The 17,634-nt window shown below is 39.8% G+C and overlaps 1 protein-coding gene across 24 annotated transcripts in view; it reads left to right on the forward strand.

Moving 5' to 3' along the window:
• Window positions 1-239: 239 nt before the first annotated feature.
• AFDN (afadin, adherens junction formation factor) overlaps window positions 240-17,634 on the forward strand; it is a 115,937-nt gene continuing 98,542 nt past the window's right edge. For 16 of the 24 annotated variants that reach the window (XM_088161429.1, XM_088161451.1, XM_088161432.1 and 13 more), the window contains exon 1: window positions 240-658. In XM_088161429.1, coding sequence (XP_088017555.1) covers window positions 545-658 — 114 coding nt within the window. In that variant the 5' untranslated portion in view covers window positions 240-544. The remainder of the gene's footprint in view (window positions 659-17,634) is intronic. The other 8 variants (XM_088161438.1, XM_088161441.1, XM_088161443.1 and 5 more) reach the window with 2 other exon arrangements.

Genomic DNA, 17,634 nt, shown 5'->3' on the forward strand with positions numbered 1-17,634 from the left:
CGGGACACGGAGGGCACTCTCCGGAGGCGCGCGCCGGCGGGAGGCGACGGCCGCCGGGAGCGCGCGCAGGCGCGCACACGCAAGGGAAGGGGAGGAGGAGGGCGGGCGGCCGGGCGGGGGCGCGCACGGCCGGTGTGTGAGGGAGAGAGCGAGGGGAGGGCGATCCCGGGGCGGAGAAAGGCGGCGGCAGCGGCGGCTTCGCTCGGCTCAGGGCAGGCGAGCGGCCACAGGCGCTGCCGAGCCGGGAGATACGGCGGCCGCTGCCGACTCGGGGCATCCTTCCTCTTCCTCCCCGCCCCCTGCCCGCCCTTCCCCCTTCTCTTTCTCTCCTTCCCCACTGTCCGCTGGGGCTGATCGCAGTCGGCGGCACAATCCCGGGGCGTTTCCGCGGCGCCCAAGCCGGCAGCGGCCGCGGGGAGAGCCGGTCCTTCCCCTCCCCGGCCGGGACTGAGAGACTCCCCGCTCCGTCCGGGGCTCGGCTGAGAGGGCCTGGCCCCGGCCCCGGCCCCGGCTCGGCTCCCCGGCGGCGGCGGGCTCGGCGAGGATGTCGGGCGGCGGCGGCGGCAGCCGAGAGGAGGAGCGGCGCAAACTCGCCGACATCATCAACCACTGGAACGCGAACCGGCTGGACCTGTTCGAGATCAGCGACCCCACCGAGGTGAGCGACCCCGGCGAGGGCCTCCCGCCCGGCCGGCCCGGTGAGACGCCGCGCCCGGGCCAGGCCGCGCCCCGCGGCAGCCGGGCCCCCGCGCCGCCCCCCGCCCCGGCTGGACGCTCGGGCACGGGCTGCCCTGCGCTGGCCTTGGCCGGGGCTCTGCTCCTCGGTGGGGAGCGAGGGTCGGGCCCCTCGCCGTGCCCGGGTGAAGGCAGGTTGCAGCAGCCGGGGAGAGGACGGGAGCGAAGGGCCGGAGCCCTCCCCTCCTCCCTCGCTTGCCTCCCGCAGGCACATGCTGGCCTGACCCTGCGGGACAGGCGGCTCCGAGGCAGGGGAGAAACCCGCTGGGGAGATGGAGGTGGCGAAAAAGGGCGGGCAAGGGCTGCCCCCAGGAGCTGCCCCCGTCCTGAGCCCGACACCGGGTACCTCCGTGGGCTTTTTTTTTTTTTTTTTTTGTCTGTCTGTGACTTTAACAGTACCGACAGGCGGCTGGTGGAGGAGGATTGAGAATCCTGGTGCCGGGCGCTTTTTTTGTTTCTAGCTTTTTTGTTTCTTTAAATATTCGTCTTTGTGCAGAAGGCGCCTCTTACAAAGCAACCTGCCGCTCACAGTCCGGCGGCTCTCTGGGCTGCTGGTGCAATCCCTGGAGTGGCTTTCCCAGGGCGTGACGGACGGAGCGCCTTGGCTCTCCGAGCCTGCAGGCTGCCAGCCCGCCGCCTAAAGTAAATACTAGGAGCAGGTTCGTAGACCCGAGTTCACATGTTGTACTGGAAAAACACAGCGGGTAATTTCTGCCTAATGAAGTGGGTGTTTCTGATGGCCGAAAGAGGCTGGGTTTTGTCCTTTTTTTAAAAAAAAGAAAAAATGTAATAGTCAAACCACACCCTCCCGCTGCCCCTTGTCATGCTCCCTTTGGCTGGTTCGTGCTGCGCGTCTGGTTTGAAAGCGGCGGGGGGTGTAGGGGGAGGGCTGGGGACGCAGGTTACAGCCCTGTTTGTGTGTGACAGCGGGCTCCCTGCTTAGAGGGTGGAGGCTGATCATGTGCGTGTTCCCGGGGAAAAGGAGGAAATTCACACTTGCTCTTGGCCTGGCCCTGGTTGTTTATTAACAGAGGCCTCTGAGAAATCGCGTTGGCTTGGTCTTGGAGCTGGCTCCTGTTTCTGCACCTAGGTGCTGACTGCTAGCAGAGCCACAAAAAAGTGTTGAGAGCACTTCTAAGATTAGGAACTACGACACCTTCGGGTATTTTCAGTTCTGCTCATTGCAGACAGTTTCTTGAACACAAAGATGAGGGGTTTATGTGTTATTCCCTATATCTTGCAAGATTTAACGTAGTTAGAGTTCCTTGATTGCATTGCTTAGGTTTTAACAGTATCATTGTTGACTGACAGTCATTGTCTCAAAAAAAGTGGGCTGAAGCCAGTGTCAGGAAGCCTTCATGATTGTGTTTGAGAACGTAGCGCTGTCTTTGGAATTGCTGGTTGACTGCTGCCTGCCTGTGTCTGAACTTCTTGTTAATGTGTTTGTCAATTCCCAGTACATTCTAACTCCAGCCTGTTGTCTTCGTGCTTATGGCAGACTGTGCTTCTGTGGTTTTGTTAGTAAGTAGTTTAACAAATCATACTTTCTTTAGGTCGACCATGCATATTTATTAGCATAGTTAACTGGAGTTTGCACAAAAGTCAGCAGCTTCATTATAGTTATTATTGAAAGAAAAAATAATTTTACTTGCATTCACTTCACACTTCTGCAGTTAAACCTCTGGAGCTGTATAGGAGCACACTCAACCACTGTCAGTGATGACATTTCAGTTGAACTACTGAAAGTAAAAGATGAAGTGCATGCATAATAGCCTTGAATGCTTGAGCTCTTTAGCCTGCTGGTGCTAAAAGAGTTTGATAAGACTGCAGGTGCATTTACATCAAACTGGCAGCAGGTAACAATTTTACAGATAAAGTATATTTTCCTTCCAGATAATGACACTTACGAATGTTCACATTTATTTTCACTCTTACCCTGAGCTGACACAAATTTGGCAATATTTTCAACCCAGATGATGGTGTGATTCACACTGTACTATTTATCCACTTAAATGAAAGCCCTCTTACTAGACTGCTTGAGAACTGACAATCCTCTGTTTTTCCCCTGTTTTTCCAGGCACAGCTTGACCATAAGGCACATCTTGCTTTTTGTAGAGATTGTAGCAACTGTGGTATCTTTGAAGCTGCAGTAATCTGGATATGACTTTTGCCTGTGAGCGCCTGAGCTGGGTCAAACTGAATCATTTTAAACTGTCGAGACATAGTTGTTGTCCTACTGGGTTAACTTTGTAGCCCAAACTGCAGACTGTCATCCAGGAGCTGCTGGTTGGATGTAGAGCTGATGCCTTGTAGCGATTCTTCAGGCATTTCCTCAGTGAAAATAACCTGGTTTAAGTGACTTGTCTTGTAGCTTTCCTATGTAAGAGAGTAGGATTTTCCAGAGGGGATAATCACAGCCTTAATAGCGGGGTTCAGAGAGATTTAGGTTTTCGGTAAAGCAAAGGAAAAGGGAAATGTTAATTGGCTGGAATTCTGACAGTATTGATTATGCAGTGACATTGAAAAGAATTCGCATATACCTTGGTATTAGTTTGAAAGGTCTAATTCTTTGGTGAGATACAGTTGTTCCAACTGCATTAGATCCTCTTTGCTTTACTGCACCATGTAAAATGTGACTTTGTTTTGAAAGTTGGGCGGTATTTTGAAAGTAGTTCAAATGTCTGGCGTTTTTTTCAGAGAAGTGGTTCGTGAAATTAATCTGTTTGAATTCCTGTTAATATTTTATTGAGTAGACTAGTCCTAAGGGATTAGAGATACACTCGCCTCTTGTGAGACTTATGGAACAAATTGTTAAGGCATGTAAGACATTGAAAAGCAAAAGCCTTGGATAGGGCATGTTGAGTTGTTATGAACTTTTTCTTAACTTCTGTTTGAGTCTAATAGTTAACTAAGTCATTAGAGCTGCTTTACCCCGGCAATACAGAAATGAAAACTTTCTGTTGCGTGCTCAAAGTTGAGTATTCCTCTCTCTGTATCACGTGTTAGGAAAGCTGAAGATTTCTTGGGAGTAAGGGTTTCCTATCTTCACTTGCTTTGTGGACTCATGCTTGAGAGCAAAGTAGTAATTTAAATTTTATTACATGTTTACCTATTTGAACCATTGTTGCTGTTCTGAGAAATCTGTTAGTTTGCATTATTTTACTCTGAAATTTTAAAATTCTTTTTATTCAGAAAATAGCTCAGAGAAGCTCTGTGGCTTGAGAAGCTTATAAATTAACAAAACCAAAACTCTGCTTTTACTAGCAGAAGTTTAAATGATAATGTTTCAGGAGTGCTGCTAGGTACGGACCTTTGCCGAAGATGCCTGTAATACCGGTAATAATTTAAACTTAATTAAGCTTTACTGTGTCTACTTTAACTTATGAGGCAAGTCTGAAAAAAGTACTGGACTTTTTGAGGGAAGATGGGGTGAATCATGTTTTTGTTTGTAGATAAGTTAACAGATTCAAAATGAAGCAGAATGTTAACCCTTTTCTTCAGTTGTTTTCTCTTGTACAAAGTATTACCAGGTTTTGTGGATGCTTTTTCTGTTTTTCTGGGGTTTTTTTTATTTTTTTTCAGTCAGGCATGGAAACTTAGTGAAAAGACTTAGACCTTTTGCAGTAGGAGATAAAATGATGTTTTGATGTTGATTTAAGTCTTGGGTGCTTACAGCACCCAAAGTTTTCAAAAAGGAATAAGTTTGAATAAATGATTTTGTAATAAGTGCATAGAGTTGTTTGGAAACTTGTAGATAGGAAATTATTTGCATTTATATAGTTTAGCTTTTTTAACCTCCTTTAATAAAAGTGCTAGCTGGAGTTGATTATTATATAAAACAACTGCACATGGATGTTTTGGGTGAGGAGTGGAGGTCTGCTGTAGGCTATGCATTTATCACTCTTTGAATGCACCTAATAAGATGCCATGTCTGAACTAGGTATTGGTTTCATCTTTAATGTGTGCTTTCATAGCTGTATATGAGAGGAAGAGAAGTGTTGTGTTTTTTCTAAACGTGGTTTGTGGGCTAGGAATGTGAATTGTATTTAATTATTTTGAGACAGACACTTTCTAGAATAAGTGGGATTTTTTTATAACAATTGCCCAAGGGCTGGGGGATTGTTGTCAGAAACATTGATCTGTTGTAGTTTTGTTTTCTGATGGAGAATGTTGTTCTTGACTAATATACTTCTGTGTTAGTAAAAGTAGAAGGGTCTATTCAAAAAGCTCAGAGAAATAACATGCTTTGCATTAAAGAATAACTCCTGAGAGTTTGGCTTTTAAATGGCCATCATTAAAAAAAAAAGGAGTTTCAAAAGTATTTATGGCTATTTGATTATTTTTTTGTCTGAAAAAATTGAGATAGTTTTAGCAACAAGGTATTAGAAATAACCCTTCAGAATGTGGGTTTTTGTTTTTGCTTTTTTTAAAATATTGACTTCTCATGTGTTGTGTTATATATGTTTAGTCTATTCAGTATGTTTTATATTGTTTTCTTTGGCTTTAAATACAAGTAAGGACTCTATTAACAGAAAATGTTGCACAATACACTGTACGGCGGGTTATTTTAGGGCTGGTAGAATTTTTGTCTTCACTTTTTGGGTTCAGATCTGATTGTGATTCATTAAGTGTCACTGGTCTATGACATAAGCTTATACCTTTTTAATGGTAGTTATGCAAGCTTGTTATTTAAATCTAGTTAAAGCAATAAGAAATGGGAATTCTTTAGGTTTTAACCCCCTGCTCTTTATCTGCATGGTCACTCACCCATAAAAAGATCTCACCCTTTTAAAAATCCAGCTCTGAGGCTTTTTTAAAGACCTGTTTTTAAAATTGGTAAGTGATTGTGTTGTGGGTGATACTAATAGTGGAAATTCAAGTCTGGAGCTAAGGAAACACCATCTAAATGGCAGAAATGCGCCACCTCCACTAGTTGGATTCTACCACTTTCAGTAGTTTTAGCAAGTGCAGCTCTTCATAAGGTATAGACCTCAAGAAGCTGGTAATATATCTGAAAATACTGTCCTTTTAAGTTTGCCAAACCTATGGTATGGAAAGTAAACTCTCTTTGCAACAAATGTTTAAACTAATATTTAATCAGTCTGGGAAGGTAATTGGAATCCCGAGGACTGATGCCTGTGCATTTTAGTGAACAGAATATTTTTCAATAATTGCTAACAATAAGCAGGCACAGGTCAAGAGATAAAAAACACTGAGGCATTAGTTACTGGTTCGGGATTACTAATTGCACTTTACTGAGCCTGTTGAGCTCTAGTTCTGCATTAAAATGGTTGGAGAAAAGAAGTCAGGGATGCAGGCCTGCTTATGTGCTTCAAAAGGAGTATTCGAAGACCAGTTTTCCTTTAATTGAGTCAAAGTGAATAGTCATTACAAATTAAGTCTTAGTGTTCTCTAGAGGGTCCCAGTTATAAGTTTGAATTAAAATATTGACCATAGTCTACAGACAACAGGCATAATGTAATGAAAATAATTCTAGGAAGAAGTTTTAGTCTGTGCTTTTAATATTCCTTATGTAAGTTATTTCTTGAGCTAGTGGCTAATTAGGTCCATACAATTCAGACATACTGGCTTTAAGAATTCCCTCCTGATGTGTGAATCTGTTCCTTGCCTAAAATGCCATTGACAAGCGTTACTTTTCATCTGAAAAACCCCCAGTCCTCTAGATACATAAGGGATTTGCTTTGTTTGTACAATTGTATTTTTTCTGTCAAAATAATTCCTCTTTCAGAGAGGTTAAACCAAGATGAATGAACACACTTTTATGATTTTTGAGAGAAACCTAGCTTTATTCATGGAATGGTATTTTTGTCATCTAAAGGGGGTAACAAAAACTAAAACTTAGCTGGTAAGTCATAAAAGTTGAAATGAGCTGGTGTTTGTGGTAAGGCTGTAGATAAGAAACCACTCTTGAGTTTATCTTTGTGTCAGTATCTGTTGGAGTAGTTGCCTTAATATAAATGAAGGGCAATAACTTGTAACTGTGTGAAATTCAGAACATGAATAAAGAAAATAACTCCTTGTTTTGACCAGTGGTTCTGATGAAGGTGGAATTAAGAATCTCATTGTGAATTAGTAAATGAAATGATGTAATAAACTTAAGAGAAGTCTAATTTAGCAGATATTACAGGTATGTAATAGAGTGTTTGCTCTGTCTTTCAAAGTGAACTTCATGCTAATGGAAGCCTCTTCTGAAGTGTATTTGAGTAAAACACTGTTTGGGTAATTGTTGATTTTTTTCAAGATTTTTGGCTAGGAAGAATATTTATATGTGGAATAGCTATTGAGTGATGCTCATTTAATCTTGTGAAAAAGCTAAAAAGCCTGTTAATTTCTGCTGTTAAGGTTGTTAGGTAGATAAACCAAAGACGTAATTGATAGTAGTTTTGGATGCATGCATGACATGGCTCATAATTGTTAAACCTTTTGCAGAGATTCCCATTTCCCCTCCAGTCTTTAGTCGCCAGTAAAAATTACTGCTTTTCTGTAACTGTCCCTGTCTGGAAGCTTGATAATCTAAGATGAAAACTTGATTCAACGGAGATAAAACCCTGTAGTAGCTGGGACCTAGCATGAGCAGTCAAATTATCTTCCTGGACTGTATTGGTGCCTCATGAGCTTCTACATAATGAAGATATATAATGATATGTGTAACGTTGTACTATAACTTTTGTCAGCGTAGGGATAAGTGTTCCATGTGGTTGGTTGCCTTCAGTCATTGAATTGCAATTCTGCCTTTCACTACTGTCTAGTTTGGTTCTCTAGTAAGACTAAAAAATCTGCTTTGACATGAAGTCCAATGTTTGTTACTTTTTTTTTCCCCAGCAATCACTTATTTTTCTCATACCTTCTTATTCTACATGACTTTAATGTTTTCTCATGTAACTTGCTAAAACCATTTTGTATGATGCTTCAAGATAATGGTCATCTTCTGTTAAGGGCACTGCCCTCAAGGTTATTAACTGCTTGTTATTATTTATTTAATTACATTTTCTAGATCTGCCTTCTTCCCTTGTGGGCTCACTTGTGAGTAAACTCCTCTTCAGATCATCTTCTAGCACAGATACTCTACTAGGGAGCCATTCCTCTGACTCTTGTTCATTCTTGTCTCCTTTGGAGACGCCCTCTGTCTAGATACTGCTTGCTTCATTTCTCCATGCACTGTGTAAAACAGGGCTCTTTATTGTCCTGGTTTATCTTGTAAGATTTTGTTGTAGATTACTCATTACTTTGGGAAATTTCTTTAGAGTTTGAATCCTGGAAGAACTGGAAAAAGTGCTAGGACTAGGATTGTCATCTAAAATATTACGATAGGGTTTTAGTTTTTAAGTGCAAATTTGCACTTAAATGTAAATGTAAATTTTACTTGGTTACATGTATTCGTAATTTGTCTTTGAATTTCATCATATTAATATAAGAGTTTGTTAGAGTTTGACTGTACTGATGAACTGTGTACACTCCTGTAAGTTTGTTCATGTCACCTCTTCCAGTGAAGAGCAGAAATTACATGTCATCAGTTTTGAAAGTTTTAAGCTTTATTAAGTGGTGCTTGGTATATCTTAAGAATAATTATAAATTGAGTTCTAATTTTACTTATGTATTCCAAGAGTATAATATAGATTTAACTTTAAAAAGAGTTATTATAGTGATTCTTTTCAAAGACATTAGAAAACCGACTGCTTTGTTATGGAACTGAAAATTGAGTATATGTTTTTTTCTATGACTCCTAATGCTAGGTCAACTCTTGGATAAATATTTTGGAATGGGTTTTATGCACTACAGTACTAGTTGCTGTAGAGTTATGGCAGACTGAAACAATGGCTGCAGGGTGGGGTTTTTTTATTTAGTCAGTGTTTTTCTTACTACTTTGATAATTTCCACTCTTGTAGCTAGAACTCAGGAATATGGAAGCTCTCACAACAACTACCTAGTGACAGATGATAGTTTCTTGATGACCTTGTTTAAGGTTTCCCCTTGGTGAGTCCTGTCCCAGGGCATGGCTCAATATCTGGCTCTATTGTGTAGTAAGAACCCCTTTTATTGTGTGAAAAAGAATGCGTTGTCTGGTGACAGTATTTATTTGGCCAACAAAGCATGTTGCTCAGAGCAGTATCTGTGAGCTAAGATTTCAGTGCATAGGCTTTTCAAGCACTCCATAATGTATTTAGTAGAGCTTTCTCTTGGTTAGGTGACTTGACTTGTCAGTCCACACGCCTCTATTTTCTTAGAGGCAAGATACACAATTTGATGTCAGTGTCATGCTTTTACATATATTTACATTTTGCTTCTACCTACATTGTATTGCTTACAAAAGCCAGTGGAAGATCAGAATCTTACTTCTTAATGAAAATTGGGGGCTGTTGGATAGCCTGTGGTTGGGCAAGAGTTCAAAGAACAAAGAAACCCTTCCCCAATGTCTAAAACAAGAAAAGGTCTCATTCCCTCTGCCTTCCAGAAGATGCTCTACTTGGAGCAGTACATCAGCTTGAAATTGAAAAGGACCCTTTAAACATTTGTTGTTGTTCTCAAAAAAAAAGTAAAAAAGAATTATGCTATGCTCTTAATTTAAAAAACATCAGGACAATGCTGTCTGTGATACAGTGTCCTCCTGGATGGGAATATGTCTATGTGGAAACAAAATTGAACCAGGTTGTATTTCAGAAAGCTTTGCATTGCTAAAATGGTTTTCATAATATCACTTCTTTTATTTTGAGAAATCTGGTTTGCATTTATCTTCCATGTACAGTTCAATAATATTTTCTGCGTTCGGATCATATCCAAGCATTGCATACTTCTTGTAGAATGCTGCGCATTTTATTGGGAAACATGTAAGTTGTTTGCACTTAAAGTGGTAGCCTTACTGAACGTGACTGCTACTTACTTTCAGTGTAGACAGAATGGAAGTTTTAAGACTTCTTTACACTCATTGTATGCATTCTGGCCGTTGAAAGATTGAGATAAGTTTCTTTTCATATCTGGGAAAGGAAGATAATCTGAAAACTGTGACGGAAATACAATGTTGACTAATGAAAACATTGCTCAACCCTGCTAATTGATTTTGTTGGATTTGCCTGTTAGGTCTAGTGTTTGCTGTATAGTGAAGAAGGTTAAACTGGAATTACTTAAGACTACTGCATTTTGTGATCTAATTATTTAGCTTTTTGAAGCCTTTAAAAAAATAAAAAGGCCAAAGAACTGTTTCCTTCTTCAAAAATCACTGAAATTGTCTGACAAGGCCCTTCTTTGTTTTGTGTGAGATGTATTGTAATACTTTCGATAAAGTCTCCAGCAATACTGAAACTGTATCTAGTATTTCATGAGAGTTGTTCTTGTTGCCATAGTACAGGAAGGACTATTTCAATAAATTCACTTGTTATGCCTATAGCAAACTGTTTTCAGACAGATAAGGACTGATACGTAGACTGGGGGGAAAAAAAAAAAGAGAACAATGAAGTAATTTCATGCACCGACTGCTGGTATATTCACCAATGCCATCTACCAGCATCCAAAGACCTAGCCAGTGCAAAGTGGTGACATTATTGCAGTTCTGGGAAGTTTTCAATATATGAGCAATATTTCACTATTTGCAGTCTGTCTCAGGTGTTCTAGCCATTTAACAGGAAAAATAGAAAAGTGAGAGAAGAGAGGACTTAGCTCTCTCCTGAAGCCTTAGTCAGGATGTACAGTAAAACATCTAGTTTTCTTTTACCTTCTGATTTCTACCTGTCTGTAGCTTTTGACTAAAGGTAACCTGTAAGGTAGGATCTGTGATAAAATTAGTGTTTGAATTTTACAGGGTTCAAAATTGTGGTAGAATTTTCTGAAGCAATAATCAACAGTATCTCCTAGCATTCTGATACTGGTTCAGTATCTTGAGTATTAGAAGTTCTGAATGACTTACTAATTCTTATTGTTGAAAATAAATTGTTTGGTCTACTACAAGCTCCAGAATACTTTTGTTTCATGATTTTCTTTCTCACCTGCATTAAGTTTAAGATTGAACTTAAAAAATTAATGCATCAAATTTTTGAGAGATGAGATGAATTTGAACACTTTGCCTTCTCAAAGTAGTCTTCATTTGTTTTGAGTAATGAGTGTCAAGTGACAGCATAAAAATTGGTAGCATTGTACCAATGTGAAACAGTCACGTAGAGAAGCTCAAGTGTTGTACAATGTTCTGATACTGGTGGTTTGTAAAAACTTTTGAAATTCAGCACTTAAGTGCCTGTCTTATCTTCAGTGTTCCACATTTGTCTCCAGGTCTTTGAACATTTTCGTGTGTATGGATGCTCAGAAATATCCATGTATAGAATTATAAATGCACTTCTCTAGCTCTCTCAGTAAACTTACATGTGTTGAGACCTTTTCTCCCTCATTTCCTCCCACATACACTCTGCACCAAAAATCTCACATCACAACCTTAAACCAGACACTCCAATATTCTACTTTCAGGGAAAAATGCCAGTTACAGCAGTCTTCAAATGTGTTTGTCCTGCTACACTGGCTTCAGAGAGCAGCCTTATGATTATCTGCCTCTGTCAGAAGTTTCCCGAGGTTACAGATCAGCCATTAAATCCTCTACACCTGCCATGTGGACTTTGTAGTTTGGAGTGGCCTTGCAGTTGAACCTGTTTGTAACCAGCTAGTTTGTGTGCTGATGGTGGCTGTGACACCTGGGTTTTCTTCTAAGGGAGTGCTTTTCTGCTTGCTATACTGTTATAACTGCAGATATCTTTCCCTTATTTTGGAGAGGATTCTTTTTTAATAGGCTTTCAGCTTGTGTCATCTCTTCTGGGTATCTGCTAGGTAGAGGCAGACTGAGTTTCCTGGATTAACCTTATACTGAATTCTTCAGCTGCTGAGAAGGAAATCTTGCACCGAGGGGAAAAATTCCTTCCTAACCACCTCAGAGGTAATAAGGATGGTACTAAGAGCATGTAGAGCTTAATTTATCCAAATCCTGAGGATAAACAGGATGGTTTTTTATGTTGCAAAAGGGTCCGGACAATTTCTCTGGTCCTTGATAGACATGTCTTTTTCCTAGTGTCAGCTGTCTCTTTCTATGGCAATATCATGATGTTATCGGTAGTAGTAGAAACCTGCAAGCAGAGTGAATACCAACATATTTCTGATACCTTTATATCCTTAATTTATGAAGTGCAATGTTGAATAGCAGTGTTCTTTGTCATGGCTGATTGATGTGTGAGTAATCTGAAGCTATTTCCACCTCAGCAACTGTAAAAGAGGATGAACACTTTAACAAGTACACACACACTGTGTTCTGCAGCCACTTCTTCACACACCTCCCAGCACTTCTGAGGCACAGAAAGGAAGTGGGCAGTGTTGACCCTCTTCCTGCCATCACTGCCATCTGATTGCTGTCATGGGATTCTGTCTTCTGCCACGCAGAACTGTCCATCTTTGATTCTCTTCCAGCTCTGTGGTGTTGATGATACTGACTTTCACAGCAACCACAAGTACGTGGTAGCAGTTAAATTTGTATGCTGCTTTTTACTGTGGCTTTTAGGAGCTTTGGCCAGCCCTTTCTCTGCCTTATTCTCCATCCCCAAGGTCCGTCTGACTTAAACATCATTAAACATTTTAAACATTTTAAAGTCGATGGTTAGTCTATTTCAAAAATTTATTTCTATGTTTACATATGTGAAATCTTGGTAAAATGAAAAAAAAGCCTTCAAGTTTAGGTTTTGCTAAAGCTTACTGCACTTGCGTTTGGGAAAAGCTGCTTACTTGCTATATGCAAGGAGGCTTTTTCCTTTAATTACTGAGCTTTCCTGTTTGTGTGTGCCAGTACAAAATAATGTGGTAGTGTGACTTTTCCTTAGGTTGACTGTCTGTCTAAACCAGTTTTGTAGGTAGAATATTTATGATACTTTTGTTCATATAATGAGCAATTTTGAGTCTAATTCTTGAGGATGGGCAATGGTCATTGAAGTACGTTTGGAACTGAGTTATATTACTTGATTTTTTTTTTTTTTTTTTTAATTTTTTTTCTCTCTTAGAGTGCTTCTCCAAGTTATTGCTCTTTAGCAAAATTGAGGGTTAGGACTAGATGATGTTTAAGGTCCCTTGCAACTCAAGCCATTCTGTGATTCTAAGATGATATTTATTTAGATCATGCTTGGCTTGTCCTTGTGCGTATGCTGTATTATCTTCTTAAACTGTTGGTTTGTATAAAAGACATCTAATGTTCTCACTTTGTTATAATGTTTCCAGGATGGGAAAAATGATACAGATACATGAAATGTTGTAAATTTAGTTACTACAGAGCCAGAAAGAGAAGCCAGATTTTTATAAATGTATGCAGTTCTCTAGGTAATCCTAATTTGATGTTGCACCTAAAACACAGGGGAAGAGAGTTAATCACACTTAAGAGTGTCATCTACCAGCACCATCACGCCATCTCTGGTTTAAATCTTAAGTGAGTTGTATGGGATAGCAGTGACTGCCCCTTTTCTCTATTGAGGAGCTGCATATAGAGTGTTATGTATCTTCATAGAAAACTTGAATAATTGTCATATTTGGGATTTTGTTTGTTTGTTTCAGAAATACTTCTGTATCAAATGTATGTGAGACTGCCTCATTTCAGTAAATAGGTAACTTAAGTTCCAAATTTGATGACTCAAACTGCTGAGGAGTTGGAATGGACCTTAACGATCGCCTGGTTACAGCCTCACCTGCCGTGGGCAGGGACACCTCCAACTAGACCAGGTTGCTCAAGGGTTTATCCAGTCTGGTCTTGAACACTGCCAGGGTTGGGGCATCCACAGTCTCCTTTGGAAACCTGTTCCAGTGTCTCACCACCCTCACAATAAAGAATTTCTTCCTAATAGCTAATCTTTCCCCTCTTTCCGTTTGTAACCATTACTCCTTGTCCCACACTGGAGTTCCTGGCAGACTCCTTTTCCAGCTTCCCTGTAGGCCACCTTCAGATATTGGAAGGCTACTTGAGATTTCTACACAACCTTCTCTTCCAGGCTGAAGTATCCAGGCAGAACAGCCCTAGCTTTTTTACCAGTAATTTCCTTTTTCCACATATGTAACTTTCTGGTATTCTAACATCTTGTAAACTGTTAGTTAAGGCAAGCATAAATGATTTATTAAGATTTTTGAAGTGAATACTGAATATAGAGAAATTAAAAATCCCCAAATCTTTGCAATAATAATTAAAAAAAATGAAATCTTTTTGAATGAGTTACTCTAAGTACCTAATTATAAGGAAAGTTTGTGTTTCACTGTGGAGAGTAATAAAAAATGCACAGAACAAATGATATGGTATTAACTGAGAGTATATAAAATGTGCATGTGTTTTTGTTTGGGGTTTGGATTTTTGTTTAATTTGTTTTTATTTTTATACAAATAAAACATATTTGTAGGAATAAGTCTGGAAAAGTTTACTGTCCTCAGTAATAGAGAAATATACATGCTGTAGTCAGCATACGTACTACACTGGGAGACATTATTAGTTGTTAATTAAAAGGAAAAGAAACTAGAGACTCCTTAGATTTTTAAATTCCTTTCCACTTCTGTATGCTGCTGTCTTTGCTTCCTGACAGAATTTTTGTTTTGGGTCGTCTTCTCATTCTTGTGTCATATTCCTTCACTAATGAGAGGATAGACCTCTTAACTTTTCAGTTGTGTTAATTCTGATTTACTACAGAGGTTGTTTGGCTAATATCAGCAGTTAGTTAAAGCCTAAATTGTTTCACTATGAGTCAGAGTATACTTGAAATCTTGTACAGTGGTATCATTTATGCCTTCATTAACTATATTTTAATATCTGAGTAAGCCAAACCAAGTTACTGAATGCTTTTGTAATCTGAGCCTATTTAAACTCGAAATAGTCCTGTTCACAGTTAATCATCTGCATTAATGTTTGTATTGTAACTTGTCCTTGCTCTGTGTGCCACTCAAATGACAGTCCCTTGATAACGATAAAATTAAGAGTATTTGATAGAATTGTGTTTTAGAGCAAGAAAATGCCTGAAAATAAGCAACCATTTAATTTTCTGATAGTTCCTTGCAATGTAGGGATGACAAATGAAAGGTGGGAATTTAAGTGAAGTTAACTGAACATTCAACTTATGTCACTGGCTGCAAAACTAACCGCTGGGCAGAAGTGCAGGACTTGTTGAAAGTAAGAGTTCATGCACAGTACACTGGCAAACACATTCTTCTGGCAACTCCTCATTAACAGAGCTGTAGAGACCAGTTTTGTTAACCAGTGCTAGATGATAAAACCAGTAATTTGTTCTCTTCTGGAAGAAATCTGTAAAATAGAGCTGGTAGCACTTTTTAAAACATAGCTCTTTGGTAACCAAATGGGCTATTTGAAGGTGAAATGAGCATTTTTATGAGTAGACTCCCCTGAGCAAAGTTACTTGCCTGACTTGGAAAATACTTCTCACTTTCTTATTCCCTGTTTTAAAAAGTATATAATAATAATATTCTGTACAAATAAAAAAGGTATATTTTTGTATGTCTGAGGCATATTACAAAAAACTTCAGTTGGAAGTATAAAATTGCAGTATAAAATTTACTTCAATATATTGAAAGACTTATATTGTATTTTCAGAATGAAAAGCATTTCAAACATATTTTTCATAAAGCTGAAGTATATTCCAGAGGATTGGAATTTAAGTAGTGAACAAATTATACTTAAGGGAAAAAAAGATTGCATTGCTTTAATAAAAATGCATCTGATCTGGGGTTGATTATTGTCAAAATCTGCTCTATGAGATGAAAACAAGCATGAAAATTTTCAATGTTAATGTTTATAAACCTTACTGATGATGAAGAGGGGGAAGCATGTGGGACAAGGAGTCTAAGTTACTAGTTCATAGCTTAAAAGTGAATGGATACTGGAACTACCATTTCTGACTTTGATATTGCAAATGAATCCATCTAAGTTTGTTAGTATGGATCAGTCCAAAGAGAACAGCTTACAAAATGGACACCTATATCCTTGCAGACAAAATTATTCTTTCTCTTTATTGTCGTTCAGAAGAATGTCTGAAAAATTTGCCTTTGGGGAAAAGATGTATTCGTTGACCTTGAACTCTTCTAAGGATGGGGCATCCACCACTTTGCTGGGCAACCTCACAGTAGAGAATTTCTGCATAATAACTAGTATAACTCCTTTTCAATTTAAAATCATTCCCTTTAGTTTTGTCCAATACACATCCTTGTAAAAAGTCCCTCTTCACGTTTCTTGTAGCCCCTTTTAGGTACTGTAAGGCTGCTATAAAAATGCTTCCCAAAAGTCTTCAGTTCTGCAGGCTGAAGGACCCCAATGTCTCAACTGTTGCCATAGGATAGGTGCTCCAGCCCTCTGATAATTCGTCTCTGGATCTCTCTTATCTTGGTCTACCTCACTTTCCTTTCATTCCTGCTTTCGGAGTTCGTTTGCTTCTGATGTTCTGTTGCTTTGTGGTGTTCTCAAAATCAAGCTGTTTGCTGTGGTTAGCTTGTGATTATTATTTTTATTAGTATTTCCACCCACTTCTGCCTTCTTGTACCCCACATACCCTATAGCAACTATAGGATAGCAACAAATATGTATGATTATAGTGAATCACTTCCCTTGTTCCACTCAGATTCTTGTCTGGAGCTTCAGGACTGAATTGCTTTCAAATGTAACATGTAGAACTAATGGAAATTTCACTGGTTTGAGGATGATGTAGGAAGGGTGGGGAATACTGAATTTATTTATTTTTCGAAAACCACTTCTTCTGAGTTTAAGGCATTGTTTTTTGTTTATATAATCTTTCTTGAAGATTGAACTTCTATGTTAAAATAATAATTATTTCAGGCATGCAGTTCATTTTATGTGTATTAAAAGTGAAATCATTATGCAATTCACTAACTACAAAAGTGTTCTGCAAAAGAAAACTTCTCAGATGCCAGTGAATAGTCAAGTAGTGAAACGAGTTGCACAGGGAGGTTGTGCAGTTTCTGTCCATTGAGATTTCTAAGACCAGGCTGGATAAAGCTGCAAAAGAGCCTGATAAGACCTCAGAGATGACCTTTCCTCTCACCAGGAGGTTTGTTTGGAAACTCCTGAAGTTCTTTTCTTCCTGAATTATTCTGTAATCTTAGATGGTTCCATGGTGTATATACCCATTCCAGTTTATTTCCAGTTGTGATGGATTGCATTGCATTATTAATGACTCTTCTTGTGTGTAGTAGAGCCACTTATTTAGGCCTTACTGTCTCTAATGTCTACCAGTTGAGCTTGTACCTGAAGAGAAACTTACAAATGTTATGCTGCCACTTAAACGACTTCATTTAGCTTTTGTCATGCCTTTATTTGTCATGGCCCTTCTTAAGGCACACGTTGGGACATCTCAGGAGCCCTTTCCTGTTGGTTGGAGGTCATCTTGTCTAGATTAAGGGTATCTGCCTGCCTGGCTGCTATAACAATTAGTGTTTTCTGTAGCTGAACAGTCTTGGAATTAGCCTTTCCAGCCTGTCCTCCACAGATATTTAAATGTGATCCTAGCACACTTTGATTTGGAATAGACCTCAGGAGATTTCTAATCCAACCTCCTGCTTGAAGCAAGGCCAGTCCTGATGCCCCTGAGGGCTTTTCTCAGAAGGTGTTGAAAACCCCCTAAGGACCAGTAACTGCATTAACTCTGGGCACTCTCCTTCCCTGACTTGACTGTGCTAATGGTGGAAGAGGTTTTCTGTATAGTCAGTTTAAAGGCTGCTTTTGTTTCAACTTATGTCCAGTGTTTCTTGTCCTCCTACCATGCCCTGTTGATCACTGCTGCACTGTCTTCTTGGCCTCTTTGAAGATCCTGTGAGCTGCTTTGTAGGTCTCCCCAAAGCCAGCTCTTCTCCAGGAGCAGGAAACCTAGT

Source organism: Sturnus vulgaris, chromosome 3, assembly GCF_052056855.1.
Source record: "Sturnus vulgaris isolate bStuVul1 chromosome 3, bStuVul1.hap1, whole genome shotgun sequence".
Lineage (NCBI taxonomy): Eukaryota > Metazoa > Chordata > Aves > Passeriformes > Sturnidae > Sturnus > Sturnus vulgaris.